At 48.2% G+C, this 16,703-nt stretch overlaps 1 protein-coding gene across 3 annotated transcripts in view; it reads left to right on the forward strand.

The window, feature by feature from the left end:
* The window catches only part of CMTM7 (CKLF like MARVEL transmembrane domain containing 7), a 44,195-nt gene extending 28,260 nt beyond the window's left edge, over window positions 1-15,935 (forward strand). Inside the window, exons 2-5 of one of the 3 annotated variants that reach the window (XM_018038372.1) lie at window positions 6,363-6,536; window positions 10,246-10,344; window positions 13,644-13,725; window positions 15,338-15,935. In XM_018038372.1, the coding sequence (XP_017893861.1) occupies window positions 6,363-6,536; window positions 10,246-10,344; window positions 13,644-13,725; window positions 15,338-15,348 (366 nt within the window). In that variant the 3' untranslated portion in view covers window positions 15,349-15,935. Of the gene's footprint in view, window positions 1-6,362; window positions 6,922-10,245; window positions 10,345-13,643; window positions 13,726-15,337 lie in introns of those variants that run through there. The other 2 variants (XM_018038373.1, XM_018038370.1) reach the window with 2 other exon arrangements.

Genomic DNA, 16,703 nt, shown 5'->3' on the forward strand with positions numbered 1-16,703 from the left:
TCTGCAACAAGGAAGCCACTGCGGGGAGAAGCCCGTGCACCACATCCGGAGAGTAGGCCCTGCTCGCCTCAGCTGGAGAAAAGCACACGCAGCAACAGGAAATAAATAAAATTTATCCAGCGTAGCCAAAATAAATAAGAATTAAACAACTGTACATAGCATGCAATCCAGTCTTTGAAAAGGAAAAATAATACTGCTGGTGCTAAGTCACGGCAGTCGTGTCTGACTCTGTGTGACCCCATAGACGGCAGCCCACCAGGCTCCCCCGTCCCTGGGACTCTCCAGGCAAGAGCACTGGAGTGGCTCGCCATTTCCTTCTCCAGTGCATGAAAGTGAAGGGTGAAAGTGAAGTCGCTCAGTCGTGTCCGACTGTTTGCAACCCCATGGACTGCAGCCTGCCAGGCTCCTCCATTCATGGGATTTCCCAGGCAAGAGTACTGGAGTGGGTCACCGTTGCCTTCTCTGGAAAAATAATACATATGTGCTCAAAACATCCCTATGTAGAAAGAAATACCCTAAACTCCAGAGGTGGTAGTTATCTCTGAGAAGTGGGATTATGGGTGATTTTTTGTTTTCTTAGACACTTCATGAATTGATTTTCTATTCTGTATAAGTATCGATTATATAATTAGAGTGACCCTATTTAAGCAGGATGCCTGACATGACTGTCATTTCTAAAGGGCCCCACCTTTCTGAGTTGGAGCCCCAGAGTCCTGCCTCCCAGTGTGAGAGCACTGCAATCAAGGCAGGTTTCCCTTCTATTATCCAGGGTCCCACAGGCTGTTCTGTGCTTGCTCCCAGTGGAAAGCAGACAGAAGGTTTAAGCCCTGGGCTGAAAACAGAGGCCAGGAGCTGGGAGAGGGGCCTGGAGAGACACCAGCAGGTCCCATGGGCAGGGCGGTGTTGTGGGGAGCAGGGGTGTGCAGCTGTGTGCCAGGGCACAGCTGACCCTGCTGTGTGACGTTCAGCAAGTCGCTTAACCTCTCTGTGCCTTATTTTCCTTGTAAAAGGACGACAACAGGATTTGCCTCCTGAAGCACTTATCCCTGGGCCTGGCCCTGGGCCGTTAAAGATCTCCATGAGGTGTCATAAAGCGCCTTTTACAACTTTGTATGGAATTTTTATTTTGTTGGGGGGGGCGCCAGTTCTGTGCAGCTTGAGGGATCTTAGTTCCCCAACCAGGGATCGAACCTGTGCCCCCTGCCGTGGAAACGTGGAGTCCTAACTACTGGACTGCCAGGGAATTCCTCGTATGTGATCTTTATAATACAAGAAAATAAACCAAGTGAATTTTACCATGGAACAGTCCATTGACACATGCCTTTCCATGGGCTGATGTGGGGCCATTTCCTGGAGACTGGAGGAGGGGGTCCACCGACAGGTAGGGGTGCGTGTAGGAGCCCAGGGCAGAGCTCAGCCACAGCTGGAGTATTGCAGTCTCCTGCCGTCCTCCCGCCCCCAGGCAGAGCCGCCGATGGGCCCGTTTACATCTACAGATGCACTTCCCCATGACGGCATCATCACCCACATCTCTGACTTTTTGAACAAGCTCAGCTTTCATCTCCCCGGCTTTTCCAGAAAAGCCTCTTAGAGCGGGTCTGCGGCCTTTTGATGTTGCCTTTCATCACTTACTTTCCCTCCTCCTGCCTGTGTCTCTCACTGAAACGTCATTCCAAGGTCAGAAGGAAAACCCTGCGAGAGGGTGGGGTGGTGACCTGCTGGCACCCAGCCCCAGCAGGCTCTCACACAAAGGTGCGTGGTGCCATCTGCAGCCAGACGTGGGCAGGGTGTTAGGGGACAGACCTGCTGGGGGGATGTCCCTGGGCAGTTCATCTCCTGAGCACCGCGTCTGGAGGCTTTCCAGAAACTGTCTTAGACTTCAGAATTCCATTTGCTCTTTGAAGGAGACCCACCCAGCCTGAAAACCTGGGCCCACTGCCTGGCACGTGGCCATGAACCTCAGATCTGCCTGTATTAGTTTCCAAAGTTCTCAGGGAGCGACAGTCATTTCTCTCGGGTGATGTTTAGTTGGTTTCATCTGCTGTGAAACTGAAACGCATGCTGCTTTCACGACACTCCTCTCCTTTCTAAGAGTAAGAATTCTGGTAGCACGGAGTCGGAAAGAACTCCGTCTAGGGGAGAGGGAGTGGTTTCTCGCCTGAGGGAAAGCCAGGGTCTCTCCAAACAGTGCCACGGCAGGTCCGAGAGACGTGGCTTTGAGTTGAAGGTTCTTGCAACGTGACTTTTAAACCCCTGGACATTTATATTAGATGACTTGTTTTCAACTTGCGTGACTGTTATAAAAGAACTGATTGGGAATTCCCTGATGGTCAAGACTCAGAGCCTTCACTGCCAGGACCTAGGTTCAGCCCACAAGCCCAGATAAAGACTGGTAAAAATGATTCTTTTTTGGCGCAGCCAAGAAAAGAGAAAAGACCTGTATGAGAGGATCTAGAGAATTCTCTGAATAGAGGAGCCTGGTGAGCTACAGTCCATGGGGTTGCAAAGAGTTGGACATAACTGAGCAACTAACACACGCACACACACAGACACACGCACACACTCACGCACACACGCACACACACACAGGAGGCCGCCAGAGAAACAAATGAGTCCTTTAGGTGGTATCACACTGATATTATTCTAAACAGAACCGATGTGTCTTCCAGAAATTCTCCAGCCTGCTTCACTTCAGTTTCTCTGAGTTCAGACTTTTTTAACTGGGAACCCGAACAGGTCCTAATAGATAAACAATAAGGACTTACTGTCCAGTACAGGGAACTGTATTCAGTATCTCATAATAACCTATAATGGAAAAGAACCTGAAAAAGTATATATATATATATATATATATGTATATATATAACTGATGTATATATCAGTTGTCCACATCCCAGCTCTTTTCTCTTCGCTGTCTGTTCTTTCCCTTGCTTCACCCTTCCGCATGCCCCCTGAGTGTCAGTCTGGAGGATTCAAGGCGTTTGCAGAGGTTACTCACTGGCCCTGGAGGAGTTCCTGAAAAGCCTAGAATGAAGTACATTAGCTGAGATGCTGGCTAGCTAAAGTAGCAATGATGCCTCCTTGGGCAGAAAGGAAGTTTTGGTAGCGCGCACGTGTACACCATCTGCCCTCTAAACGAGACTGGCCAGAATCGGGCTTTACTGGAGAAGACTGCATGACTGGCAGCCTGAGACCCAGGGATGAGAATTCGGGGAGTCTTATTTCATAGTCAGGGTTCCCAGAGAAGATGGAGATGGGCTGGGGTCATAGAGCAATTGTATGCTTCTCGGCTCAGCCCTGGGGCTCAGAGGGGAAGACCTGCCTGGGCCCCTTCTGTTGCTTGGGGAAACTTACCCGCGTGTCCGCAGACTCAGTCCCAGATAAAGACTGGTAAAAATGATTCTAAAATCTGTGCATTCAATGAGGTGCAAAATTGCTTCTCCACCTCGAAATCACACTGCATAATCCTGGGTTATTTGCATTTTAAGTGAATTAAACCACCCTAGCCTGTGTGAGAGGATCCATGCCAGGTGGAGGGACCCCCCCCCCACCTCACTCCCCAGATAGACGAGGGCTGGAAATGGGGGGATGTTGGTGGAGCAGCAGAGCTCTGACCATCAGGCACACTCCTGGGTGAAGCAAAGACTCCCTTTGGAGCTTTGAAACAGCCTCAAGGCGTGACTCGTTATATCATCCGTGGCCAGTGGGCTGGAGAGGAAACGAAAAAGTGAAAATCCTCAGGCTGCTAATTAGCGAAAGGGAAATATGCAAACACTGAGGGTCTCGTGTGTCAGGCCCACATTCTTCTGCTTTGATCTGTTAAGTAGAACACTCTTCACGCCCACTTTAGGCCTCAAGCTGAATGTTCTTTGCTGGCTGAGTCCCTGTAACCTAGGACCTTGATAGAATGCTAGCAATGAGGAGCTTTAGAAAACAGCCTTTTTAGCGTTGGCCAGCCTTAGATTGATTTTGTGATTGAATTCTCATTATAGCTGCTCACTTTCTGCAGCGAGGTTTCCCCACGGCAGCACAGTAGCTTGAGAGCTACACTTGAAGCCAGATAGTTCTTTATTATGGGGTCTATGCTGTGCATGGAGGGGTGTCAGCATCCTCCCACCACACACACACACACACACAACCAGGAATGTCTCCAGACATCACCAACTGTCTCATAGAACACAAAATCACACATACACGCCCTTGGACAGTCACTGTTGTGTAAGACAGAGGCAGTATGAAAGATTTAACCTTTCTCCTAAACTGGCTGTGCTTTTAATATTGACCAAGACTTTACATACGTTTAACACATGTGTGTTACTGGTTCATCCCCCGTTTGGGGTGAGCAAGACTTTCTTCTCTGTTAGTGGCCTTCACAGAAACTCAGCCCTCTCTTCCCTCTCCGCCCTCCCATGGTATTCGTTTCCTTTTTGGCCACGCCGTGCAGCATGTGAGATCTTAGTTCCCCAATCAGGGATCAAACCTGGATCCCCTGCATGGGATGTGTGTCATCTTAACCACTGGACCACCAGGAATGTCCCTCCCAGGGTATTCTTATGTTGCTAATAATTGACCCGACCTGCTTATTCATTACTAGGTCTTGAGTTTATTACTTCTGCACACTCATTCATTCAGGTAACAATATGCTTAGCGAGTTCTCATAGCAGGCCCCAGGATGGGGCAGGGTGTGGAGGGGCGGGGTGTGGAGCAAGCAACACCTTGTAGCCGGGATCCCCACACGTTTGATGATGCGTCTGGCCTCCTCAGCTCACTCATTCATGATCAGGGCTTACATTTTGGAAAGCAAAACTGCATCCGAAGTGGAGGGACATGATTCCTGGAATCAGACAGTCTTAAGATTCAAATCCCTCCTCCACTGCTTACAAACTGGGTGTTAGTCACTCAGTCGTGTCCAACTCTTTGCGACCCCATGGACTGTAGCTCTCCAGGCTCCTCCGTCCATGGGATTCTCCAGGCAAGAATACTGGAGTGGGTGGCCATTTCCTTCTCCAGCGGATCTTCCCAACCCAGGGATTGAACCGGGTCTCCTGCATTGCAAGCAGATTCTTTACTGTCTGAGCCACCAGGAAAGCTCTAACTGGGTAGCCATAGGCTGATGATGGAGCCTGTTTGCCTGCATTTCCCCACAAGCAGGCATGGGGGGATTTTGCTGACTCAGCAGAGTTCTGGGACGTCGCAACAAGATCGTGTACATCAACCAATCAGTACACGGTAACGATGAGGTAAGTCTATGGCAGACAGTCAAACTGAGACAGAAGGAAAAAAAAAAAAAGCCAGCAGTAACTAAGAACATGCCCCCATTTGTGGGCCTTCCCTAAAGTGCAGTGTGAATCTATGTTATTCATTAACCAGACCTCCTCAAAGCAGACAGACGCACTCAACTTTTGAGAAGAAGGCCTCTTTCTTCAGATTCTTTATAGCTCCATGATTAATATATTTCTTTTCCATCTCAAACAAGGGGTCACACTGACCAAAGGCTTATCTGTACGTGCATAGTTGAAAAAAACAAAAACACTTCAACCAACTGTGTACTCAATGCTAACCTGTCAATATGATACATAATTTCTTTGTCTCAAAAATGTATAAAACTGCACCTCTAACTTCTGCTCAGTGGAGCAGTCCGCAGAGTTTCTGAGAATCTGTTTGCCAGGTTATCATCCTCAGTTTGACTCGAATAAAATTCTCTTATCTGTCTTCTTTGCTGGATTGTTATTTGATTTCTTGCCAACAGTAAGTTACTATCTGCCGGCTGGTAGGTTATTTGTATAAACTGACATCTTGGTGGGTCAAAAATAGTCAAGTATTGGCAACTTCCTAGGTCAACCTCGCATGTAAACCTGGGGTCCACTATCTGACTGACTGGAAGTTGAGCAGGTAAGGGGAGTGGTCCTGCCCGGCTGTTTCCGGAGTTCCTGCCCTCTCTCTAAGGTTGCACCCTGCTACTGCATAGACTACTCAGAGCGGACGTGCCACTTCCTCCCATCCTCAGTGTTCACCGCGGCTTGTGTGTCAAAAGCTTGTCCTGTGGGGAAACTGTGCTATTCCTTGCCAGTTTGTGAGGAAGTAACCTCAATTGTGACAGCTCCTTAGTTCCCTGTGGTTGGTTGTGTTCCTATTGTCTTGTTTTATAAATCTGTCTTATCTCTGTATTCATTTTATCTTATTTTGTTTTTTGGGCATGTGGGATGTTAGTTCCCTGACCAGGGATCGAACCCGAGCCCCCCGCAGTGGAAGTGCAGAGCCTTAACCACTGGACCTCCAGGGAAGTCCCTGTTTTGTCGTTCGTCCCCTGGGTGCCCGTCTCGGGTGGGCGCTCCTCTGATGTCTCCGTGTTCCCAACCCAGGCCACGCTGCTGATCGCCTTCATCTGCGTGAGGAGCTCTTTGTGGACGAGCTACAGCGCCTACAGCTACTTTGAAGTGGTCACCATCTGCAACCTGATCATGATCCTCGCCTTCTACCTGGTGCACCTCTTCCGCCTGCACCGCGTGCTCACCTGTATCAGCTGGCCCCTGTCGGTAAGGGAGGGGCCGGGCTGCGCTCCGCCCGCACGGGCCAGGACGCTGGCTGGGCGCTGGGGCCCGACGCCCTTCCAGCCTACCCACCCCGCCTCCTTGGCTGCTTCAGCCCTGAATTTCCCACTGCTGGGTGGCCCTCTCTGCCTCGGGTCCTACTGGCCTCTCAAACTCACCTTCAAGCTGCAAGAAGGCTGTGATTCTCATCTCGATGCTGCTTTTCTCAAGTGACAGAAAATGGGCTGTGGCGGGGGGGCGGGTGACTTGGAGGCGGAACGTGGAAGGACGAAGCTGATGGAGGTGGTGGGTATTTACACTGTCGTACGGATAAGATCTGTCAGCTGCGGTGGACAGGCAGAGTCTGAGGAAAGATATCAGAAGTTGCTAAGGTTTCTTCTTCCCATTATATTATTTTTAAAACGACTTTATTTACACCTGTTGACATGTCATACAATTACCGATTGAAGTGTACAGTTCAGTGGCTTTCCGTATGTTTTTAGACTTGTGCAACGTCCCCTCATTTATAGAATATTTTCATCACCTCAGAAAGAAACCCTGTACCCTTTAGCTGGTACCTCCTACCCCTCATCTCCTCCGGCCCTGACCTACTGCTAATTGACTTTCTGTCTCTATAACTTTTCCTGTTCTGGAGATTTCATGTAAGTAGATTCATATATGTGGTCTTCTGTAACTAGCTTCTTTCACTAAGTAGAGTGTGTATTGGTTTATCTATTTATAGCATGTATCAGTACTTCATTTCTTTTTATAGCTAAGAAATAATCCATGGAAAGGATATACCATATTTTGGTTTTTTGTTGATTTGTTTGTTGGGGGTGCACCACGTGGCATGCGGGATCTTAGTTCCCTGACCAGGGATCGAACCAATGCCCCCTGCAGTGCAAGCACAGAGTCCTAACCACTCAGTCACATTTTGTTTATTCATTTATCATTGATGGATATTTGGGTTGTTTCTACCTTTTGGCAATTGTGAATCCTGCTGCTGTGCACATTTGTATACAAGTTTTGTGTATGGACGTGTTTTTGTTTTGCTTGGGAATATACCTAAGAGTGGAATTTCTGGGTCACATGGTAGATGTTTAATTGCTTGAGGAACTGCCCGGCTATTTTCCCAAGTGGATGTACCATGTTGCATTCCAGCAGTCTTCCCACTTGTTCTTTTTCAGGATTATTTTGAATTGTAGTTCCATAAGGACTTTATAATCAGCTTTTCAGTTTCCACTAAGAAGTGAGCTGAGATTCTAATAAGAATGACATTGAATCTGTAGATAAATTTAGAGAGTATTGCCATTTTAATAGTAATATAAAGTCTTGTGATCCATGAGCGTGGAAGGTTTTTCCATTTATTTAGATCTTCTGAAACGTCTTTCAACAATGTCATGTAACTTTCAGAGTACGAGTTTTATACTATTTTTGTTTAGTGTGTTGCTAAGCATCCTACCCTTTGTGATACTATTTCAAATGTAATTATTAATTTCATTTTCAGATTGTTCACTGCAAGTGGATAGAAATACAATTGATTTCTGTTTATTGATCTTGTATCCTCAATTGTGTTGAAATCATTTTTTAGATCTAATAGACGGTTAGTGGATTCCTTGGTGTTTCCTATCTGTGGCAGCATACTGTCCGTAAATAGAGATAGTTTTACATTTGTTTGCAGTCCGGATGCTTTTTACTTCATTTTCTTGGCTTATTGTAAGAAATTGAATGTTGAAGTGGCAAGAGCAGATAGCATCTTGTTCCCAATCTTAGGAGAAGAGTATTAGGTTTTTATCATTAAATGTAACATTAGCTGAGGTTTTTGTAGATAAGTGTTAGTCACTCAGTCATATCCAACTCTTTACAACCCCATGGACTGTAACCTGCCATGCTCCTCTGTCCATGCAGTTCTCCAGGCAAGAATACTGGAGTGGGTAGCCATTCCCCTTCTCCAGGGATCAAACCGAGATCTCCTGCATTGCAGGCAAATTCTTTACTGGTTGAGCCACCAGAGATGATATTTTTCAAGTAGAAGAAGTTGCCTTTAATTCATTTGTCTATTAAGACAGTCATGTAGGGGGATGAATCCCTCTAGGATTCTGTTATTGCACTGATTTTCATATGTGGAACTATCTTTGCATTCCTGGAGGAAAATCTCATTGGCTGTGATGTATAATTCGGTTTACATGTAGCTGGATTTGGTTTGCTAGTCTTTTGTTGAGCATTTTTGCATTGATATTCATAAGAAATATTATTGGTCTGTAGTTTTCTTGTGATGTCTTTGGTTTTGTTATCAGAAGTGTTTGCGTCTCTTATGTTTTTTAGAAAAGTTTGGAAAGAGTTGGTATTGCTTCCTCTCTAAATGTTTGTAATTCTGCATGGAAGCCATCTGGTCTGGGCTTTTCCTGTGGGTAGTGTTTTTATTATTCATTCAGGTTCTGCTATTTTAGATCTTATTCAGATTATTTCTCCTTGAGTCATTTTCAGTAGCATGTCTTTCTAGGAATATCTCCGTTTCATCTAACTTATCTAACTTATTGGTGTGCAACCGATCACAGTATTCTTTTAAAATCCTTTTTATTTCATCAGTAGTGATGTCTCCTCTTTCATTTCTGATTCTGGCCATTTGAATGTTTTTCCTCTCTTATTTTTTCCCCTTGGTCAATCTAGCTAAAGTTTTCTCTATGTTGTTGATCGTTTCAAGGAACCAGCTCTTGATTTCATGGACTTTCTTTGTTGTTCCTTTCTCTGTATCACTCATTTCTGCAGTAATCCCTCTTTCCTTCTTTCTTCTTGTTGTGGGTTTTAGCTTACTTTTCTTTTCCCAGTGTCCTAAGGTGAAGGTTTAGGTTATTCATTTGGAACCTCTCTTCACTTTTAATATATGCCCTAACAGCTACAAATTTCTCTGTAGAGCGCAGTCCGCTTTCGGTGGCCCTAAGACCTAGCTCGCCCTTCTGATCTGGTGTTGGTAGGGGAGGGGTGGCATGAGGAGAAGCATCCTCTTGTTGTCAAAAGACAGAGACCCCACCTCCTCCAGGACCTGCAAAGCCCCCATTTAATCGTGGAGAGTGAATGGGGCATAAAGAGATGGCCTCATGGACCCAAGGGAAGCAAAGATGGGGTCAGCCCTTCCTGCAGACCCTCGGCAGTCTGGTCTGCGGGCATGTTTCCAACAGCCAAGAAGAGGGAAGAAAAGATGCAGGTAGAACTGGGAGGGCTTTTGTCTGCAGAATGGGGAGGTCCTCCAGGCAGCCATCAAAGCCAGCACGTTGCAAGCCCAGACTTTTCTCTGCAGCAGGAGCGAAGGCACACATCTCTTTAAGGGCTTTGCTTCTCAGAGCTGGAACTGCACTGAAACGCTCCAGCCTGGAAGTTGCAAGCAGCTCATTTGCTTGTTAGGAGCTTTAGCCGGAGGTCCAGGTAACCATGGACAGCCTGACCTCAGGAGTGCAGCCATCCTTAGGAGACATCTCTGCTCATCTGAGAAGCATCTTTGTCTTTGTCGCCTCTCTTCCTGCCTGCCCAGCGTCTTCTCTCTCCTGCTTGGCCTCATCCTGGCCAGCCGTCCTTTCTAGTTGCCTGTGAGCTCCACTGCTCCTGCTGGGGTGTTACCGGGAGAAGAGGAAGTGTCTCCCTCTCCCCTCTGTCCTTCTCTTCCGAGAGCCGGGAGTGGAGCTCCCTACCCACCCATCTGCTTTGTTTCTGCCCCCAGGAACTCCTGCACTATTTAATCGGTACCCTGCTCCTCCTCATCGCCTCCATCGTGGCAGCTTCCAACAGTTACAGCCTGAGCGGACTGGTGGCTGGAGCGGTGAGGATGTTTCCCAGGAGGCGGCAGGGAGGAATTCCTATTCTGAATGCCCACTTTCTTCCTCACAGGGCAGCAAAGGGATTGTTCTTTGGGGCCTTTCTTTCTCGGGATCAGTCTCCACCTTGATCCACCAGCAGCAGTCCCCAGAGAGCCTGAAACTTGGGCCCATGGCAGAGGGTATCAGGTGGTGATGGGCAGGGCTGTGCAAACTCAAATGGCCCCAGCGGCCCAGATCTCTTTCTCTTACAGCCACTCCTTAAATCAGGGGATAAGTAGGTTTTAATTCTCATGCTTGCCCTGGTCATTCACTCGGGGCTGTCTCAGCTCTATGCAGGGAAGGGTTCTGAGGCACCTTTGGGGCCCAGGGAACAGTCCTGCAATCAGCTATCCACCACGAGTCTCAGCTTTGCCATTCCTGACTATTCACAGTATTCAGGCCAGGAAATAACACTCCTCTACCTTTCAGAGGTGAAGACTGACCCACTGGCTAGCCTGAATAGAAGTAGGATGGAGTGGACAAAAATAGAGCACGGTGGGAGCTATGTGTATTTATCACCCAGAGACACACAGATGTGTCTATGTGAGTGTGAGTCACTCAGTCGTGTCTGACTCTTTGCGACCCATGGACTGTAGCCTGCCAGGCTCCTCTGTCCATGGAATGAATTCTCCAGGCAAGAATACTGGAGTGGGTAGCTATTCCCTTCTCCAGGGATTGAATCCAGGTCTCCCACATTGCAGGCACATTCTTTACTGTCTGAGCCACCAGGGAACCCACATGTGTCTTAGAAGCCACATATGGGAAGCCATATTTTTTAAAAGATCTATAGGTTCCTGTCATCTGATTTCTGATTTAGCTTATTGTTTATAGTTTGGAAGCCTGTGGGCTACAACCGATTTGCCTCACTTTTCAAGTGAGTTTGAGGAGAAGCTGTCTGTGTGATAGTCACTCACTTCCACATGGAACTCAAAATCTCTTGACTTTGGGCTGAGAGCCAGTGAGTGCCTGGGATTCCACCAAAGGGTGGAGTCTGTAGGGGGCAGAAGGTCCCTGCAGAGGGGCAGCCAGACCTCTGAGCACTCATGCCCCTTGAGCTTAGTCATTCAGTCGTGTCTGACTCTTTGTGACCCCATGGACTGTAGCTCCTCTGTCCATGGGATTCTCAAGGCAAGAACACTGGAGTAGGTTGCCATTTCCTGCTCCAACAGATCTTCCTGACCCAGGGATCGAACCCTCGTCCCCTAATTTGTGCCCCTTAAGCCCCTCCCGTACCCCTTCCCTACTGTGGAGGCTAGTTTCCAATAAGAGGGATGTTTCTCACCTGCCTCTGGCAGAGGAAGCACAGGGGAGATTCGTGCCCACCGTGTTTCAGGACCACACGGGCGGAGTCCCACTGGGTTTTCTGATTCAGGTGGCGCATGACAGTATTAGCCCTGGACTCCCAACAACTCCCACTTGTCCTCCACCTGTCCTGTGGGAACCAGCATGGACCTGGAGAAGCCAGAAGAAATGAAAAGATACAGTCCCTGCTGTATGAGAAAGTGATGCTCTTGCTTAGGAGGCCAGGGCTGTGAAACAGTTAACACGCAAGGCCCTGTCGTCCAGAAGCACATTATGTAGCCCTGTAATAAACTGTTCAATTACGCAGCGTGAACAGTTGGGGAGCAGGACAGTGTATAATGTGCTAATTGTGCAGAACAGACAATGAGAGGCCGGGACAGGCTGTAATAGGCTGATTATGTGGTGCAGACAATTGGTACAAAAGGAACCAGGGAGACGGACAAGGGGGAAGAGGAGGCTGGTGGGGGCTGGCAGGGCAGCCACGAGTGGGAACCAGCAGGCAGGCAGGATAGTCCTGCACTTGGGTTGGCTGCTCTGGGCCGTTCCTGCTGGACCTCCGGGAGCCCCCAGACATCCACATTGGGGGGCCTATGGACACTTGGGCAAGGTGAGCAGAGAGGAACCCTGGGCTCAGACCTCTGGTCTGGCCTGGCTGGCTCCGCTGCCCTGGCTTAAAGAGTTGACCTCCCGTCCCTGCTTTCTTGAGCTGCAGAAACATGGGGGGAAGGTAACAGCTGTGCTCCCATCTGGCAGAGCTGTGAGGCTAAAGGAAGCCATGCGTCTGAAGGGCTTAGAACGCTGCCTGGGATGAAGTAATCATGCTCCATCAGCATTAGCACTTGCTGCTGCAGTTGTTGTTAACCAGAGGTCCCCAGCCTCTGAGATCTCATGGCTGATGATCTGAGGTGGAGCTGATATAGTAATAATAGAAATAAGTGTAACGCACTTGAATCATCCTGAAACCATTCCTCTTCCCGGTTCGTGGAAAAATTGTCTTCTATGAAGCCCAGCGCTGGTGCCAAAAAAGTTGGGGACCTCTGTGACAAGTCGGGAAAGGCTACAGGCTTCCAAGTTCCAGGCAGAGACACCTGAGTCTGTGTCTGCTGCTCATTCCATCATTCAATAATCCTCTGTGAGGTCCTTTAAAGTGTTAGTGAAATTGTTAGTCACTCAGTCATGTCCGAGGCTTTGTGACCCCATGGACTGTAGCCCGCCAGGCTCCTCTGTCTGTGAAATTCTCCAAGCAGGAATATGGGAGTGGGTAGCCATTTCCTTCTCCAGGGGATCTTCTGACCCAGGGATCGAACCTGGGTCTCCTACATGGCAGGCAGATTCTTTACCGTCTGGAAGGTAAAGAAAGTAAAGAACCTCCCCACCAGGGAAGCCCAGGGGGTCCTTTGCCTACCACAGATGAGAAGGCTGTGCAGGGCTGGGTGCTCACAGCGGAACGCAGGGAGGACAGCCATGCTGCTTGAACTTGTTTCAGCCTCATGCCACTTAGACATGTGTAAACTTGATGCCAGGTATGGGGCCTCCGCTTCTGGCTCCAGGACAGCTGGGAAGCCAGGCAGAACAGAAAGCCTTTGTGGATGAAGGACATATGATGCTACCTAACCAAGATCCATTTGAACACTGAATGTTAAGAACCCCGAATAAAATGTACTGTTCCTCCTTTTTCTGTCTTATTAGACGAGGATAAAGAGTTGGGGCACGTAGTTGTTTGGAGAAGAGGTGAGGGGTGGTGCCCAGAGGCCTGGCTGCAACCCAGCTGCGGCCTGACTGAGGCCAGGGCATCACCTCTGTGGCTGCGTGAGGACAGGTGGCCAGGTCAGATGAGTCCCCGGGCTCCCTCGCGGCCACAGCCAGTACAGGAAACGGGCACAGGGGCGAGCCGCTGAAGGGGCTGCCCGCGTGACTGGCCCTTGCCCTGGGCACCTCCTGGCCCCTCTCTCTCGTGCAGGTCTTTGGTTTCCTGGCCACCTTCCTCTGCCTGGCGAGCGTGTGGCTGTCCTACAAGATCTCGTGCGTGACCCAGTCCACAGGTGAGTTCTGCTCTGAATACAGATGACCAAGAAGGTTCCCTGTGCTCAGGAATGGGAGGACATGGGCCCTGGAGCTTGGCACTAAGGGACCACTGACAGAGCACCATCCTGTCTCCATGGCGCGCAGGGTCACCCCAACATTCTCATTCTCTTGATGGCAAAGCATTTTCTTTAAATGAGTTTCCTAATGACAAAAATAAAAGGTAGTATATTTAGAAAATAGAAATAATTAAAAAAATTTTTTTAATAAAAACCATTATCACACTACCGAGAAACAGCACCTGCTGGGTGTCTGTCCCTTCAGCATTTCCTTGCTTTGAATATGCAAAGAGAGAGATGTGCCTTTGTTTTTTGGGCCATGCCATGCAGCTTATAGGATCTTAGTTCCCTGACCTGGGATGAAAGCCAAGCCCCCTTCAGCGGAGGTGCAGAGTCCTAACCTCTGGACCGCCCTGAAAGTACCAAGAGATGTGCATTTATTAAAGGATCAGACTTCGTGCATGGTTTTGCAAACTGCTCCTCTGCTCCTACCCAGACCCTTACCGGTCACTTTCTCCACGTTATTAAGTGTCCTGCTCTGGCATCCGTCATCGATCGGTGGCGTTGGCCTGGCTCCTCTGCGTGTCAGCATCGTAGTTTACTGAACTTGTCTCCTATTTGGGCACATTATATGTATATATATATAAATTTTATTTTATTAAAAATTCTTTCCTACTCAACAGTGCTGTGATGAACAAATGAACATCCTTGTAAATATACCCCCAGACACATAACCTAATATTTTTTCACCTTTAGAATAAATTCCTAGAAATAGGATTGCTGAAAGTTGAACTAGCTATACTCTACTTCTTTCTTTGAATCAGTACTCTTTGCTCATTATTCTTTTCTTTGTTTTTAAAACATACATTAAAAATATCAAAGCACCTTACAGAGTGCTTGCCACAGTAGAGCTTCAGTCTCCTAATACTCTCACTGGCAAAAAGCTAACAGAAGGCTGGGTGAACAGAGCCAGTCACCAAGGACCACGGTAGTAGGATTCCGTTTAGGGAAAATGTCCAGAATAGACAAATCCACAGAGACAGAGAGTGGAGTACCGGTTGCTTAGGGCTGGGGGCAGGGGTTACAGGAGTGACTGCATATGCGTTTCAGGCTTCTTTTGGACACGATGACTGTTCTAAGATTGTGTGGATGGTTATACAATTCTGTGAATATAGTGAAAACCACGGAATTGCACACTTTAAATGAGTGAACTGTGTGGTAGATTAATTATATCGCTGTGAGGCTGTTTAAGAATGAATGATGAAAAAAGAATGTGAAAAAGTTAATAGGTAGTGTCTAAAAGTGATACGTCAATCAACGTTGATATAAATATGTTAAACTTATGGAGGAAGACCCGAAATAAATAGCCGAAGGAGTTAAAGTACCTCTGAGAAAGAAGCCTGGGGTGGGGAGGAGCTGGGAGGGGAATCTCTTATTTCGCTTTTACAAATGGACTGAAAAAGCATAAAGTAATTCCCACAGCCTTGGTGTGGGCCGAGGAACGCAGCGCATGCGCAGCCCTGGGGCAGCCCTGCGGGCCGGCCCCCTCAACCCTGCCCTTCCCTTCCCCCAGACGCCGCCTGACGCCCCCAGGGCCCCCCAGCCCTGTGGGAGGTCCTGCAGGACGTGTGACCCCGCGGATGGAGGGTCATGAGCTGGCGACCCCAGAAGAAACCGGGGTCTCGGGACTCGCACCGGATCCCCCGGCTGGTAGGCGCGGGAAGGACTCTTCTTCCGGCTTCCAAGCGGGTCCAGCCTTTCTCTCCAGCCTTACACAGTTCATCAGAGAATATTCCTCCCTGTCTGGGAAAGAAAAGCAGCCGCCAGGAAAATCTGATCTCTTCCTCCAGCTTTAGAACTGCCTCAGGGACTGATGCCCACCCCCCGCCCCCCACTTAAGCTGATGGGGGGAGGGGGTTCTGAATACTCCTGTGAAGCCTGTCCCTCTCTCCAGCCCTCGGGAGGAGCACTGCCTTAAATTCTCTTCTGAAAACACAGCCATCTAATTTATCTCGCTTGGAAATCCGGTCTTGAAGGTACCCTCTTCCTTAAAAGTGAAGCCTCCTGGTAGCACCATGCGGGCAACCAGTCACCAACTAGGAGGTGTCACGGGCCCTTTCCTGTTGCTCCCATTGTGTATGTGTTTTTAAATAAAATGTTAACTTGGCCAATTGCAGGAGTTCTCACTAAATTAGAAGAAGGCTGTAAAACCAGAGTGAAGCACATGCTACCTGGGGACCCACTAGGTTCGTGTGCCCACCGGAGGGGAGAAGAGGAAAGTGCATATTATCCTGGCCTCAGACTTGCGTGTTTTCAAAGTACATTAAGGGTGGAAACCAGCATAACTCACATAAGACTCAAAAGCAACTTGGGCAGCCTTAAAAAAGCGGGAAATTCTGACACATGGTACACCATGGATGAACCTTGACGACATTATATTAAGTGAAACAAGCCAGACATTAAAGGACAAATACTGTATGATTTTAGTTACATGAGGTGCCTAGAGTAGGCAAAATTCAGAGACAGAAAGTAAAATGGCGATTGGTTGCCTCCAGAGTCTGGAGGGCGGAATGGGGAGTGTTTAATGGGTAGGCACAGCTTCTGTTTGGGAAGGTGAAAATATTCTGCTCTGGCTGGGTCTTCCTTGGCAGTCCAATGGGTAGGCTCTTTGTTTCCACTGCAGGGGCTGCAAGTTTGATTCCTGGTTGGGGAACTAAGAACTCACATGCCACCAAAAGAACAAAAAATACATTCTGGAGATGGTGGTGACGGCTGCACGTTAATCTGAATGTAATTAACGCCTAAAAAATTGTTTAAATGGTTAACTTTTCTGTTATGTATATTTCACCAAGAGTTTTTCTTCTCTTAAAGCAACGCAGGACCCTCTATCTAAGGCTCCTAAGTAACTGACAAGTTTCTTGGGAAATGGAGAAAGATAG

The sequence above is a fragment of the Capra hircus genome, chromosome 22 (assembly GCF_001704415.2).
Source record: "Capra hircus breed San Clemente chromosome 22, ASM170441v1, whole genome shotgun sequence".
Classification (NCBI taxonomy): Eukaryota; Metazoa; Chordata; class Mammalia; order Artiodactyla; family Bovidae; genus Capra; species Capra hircus.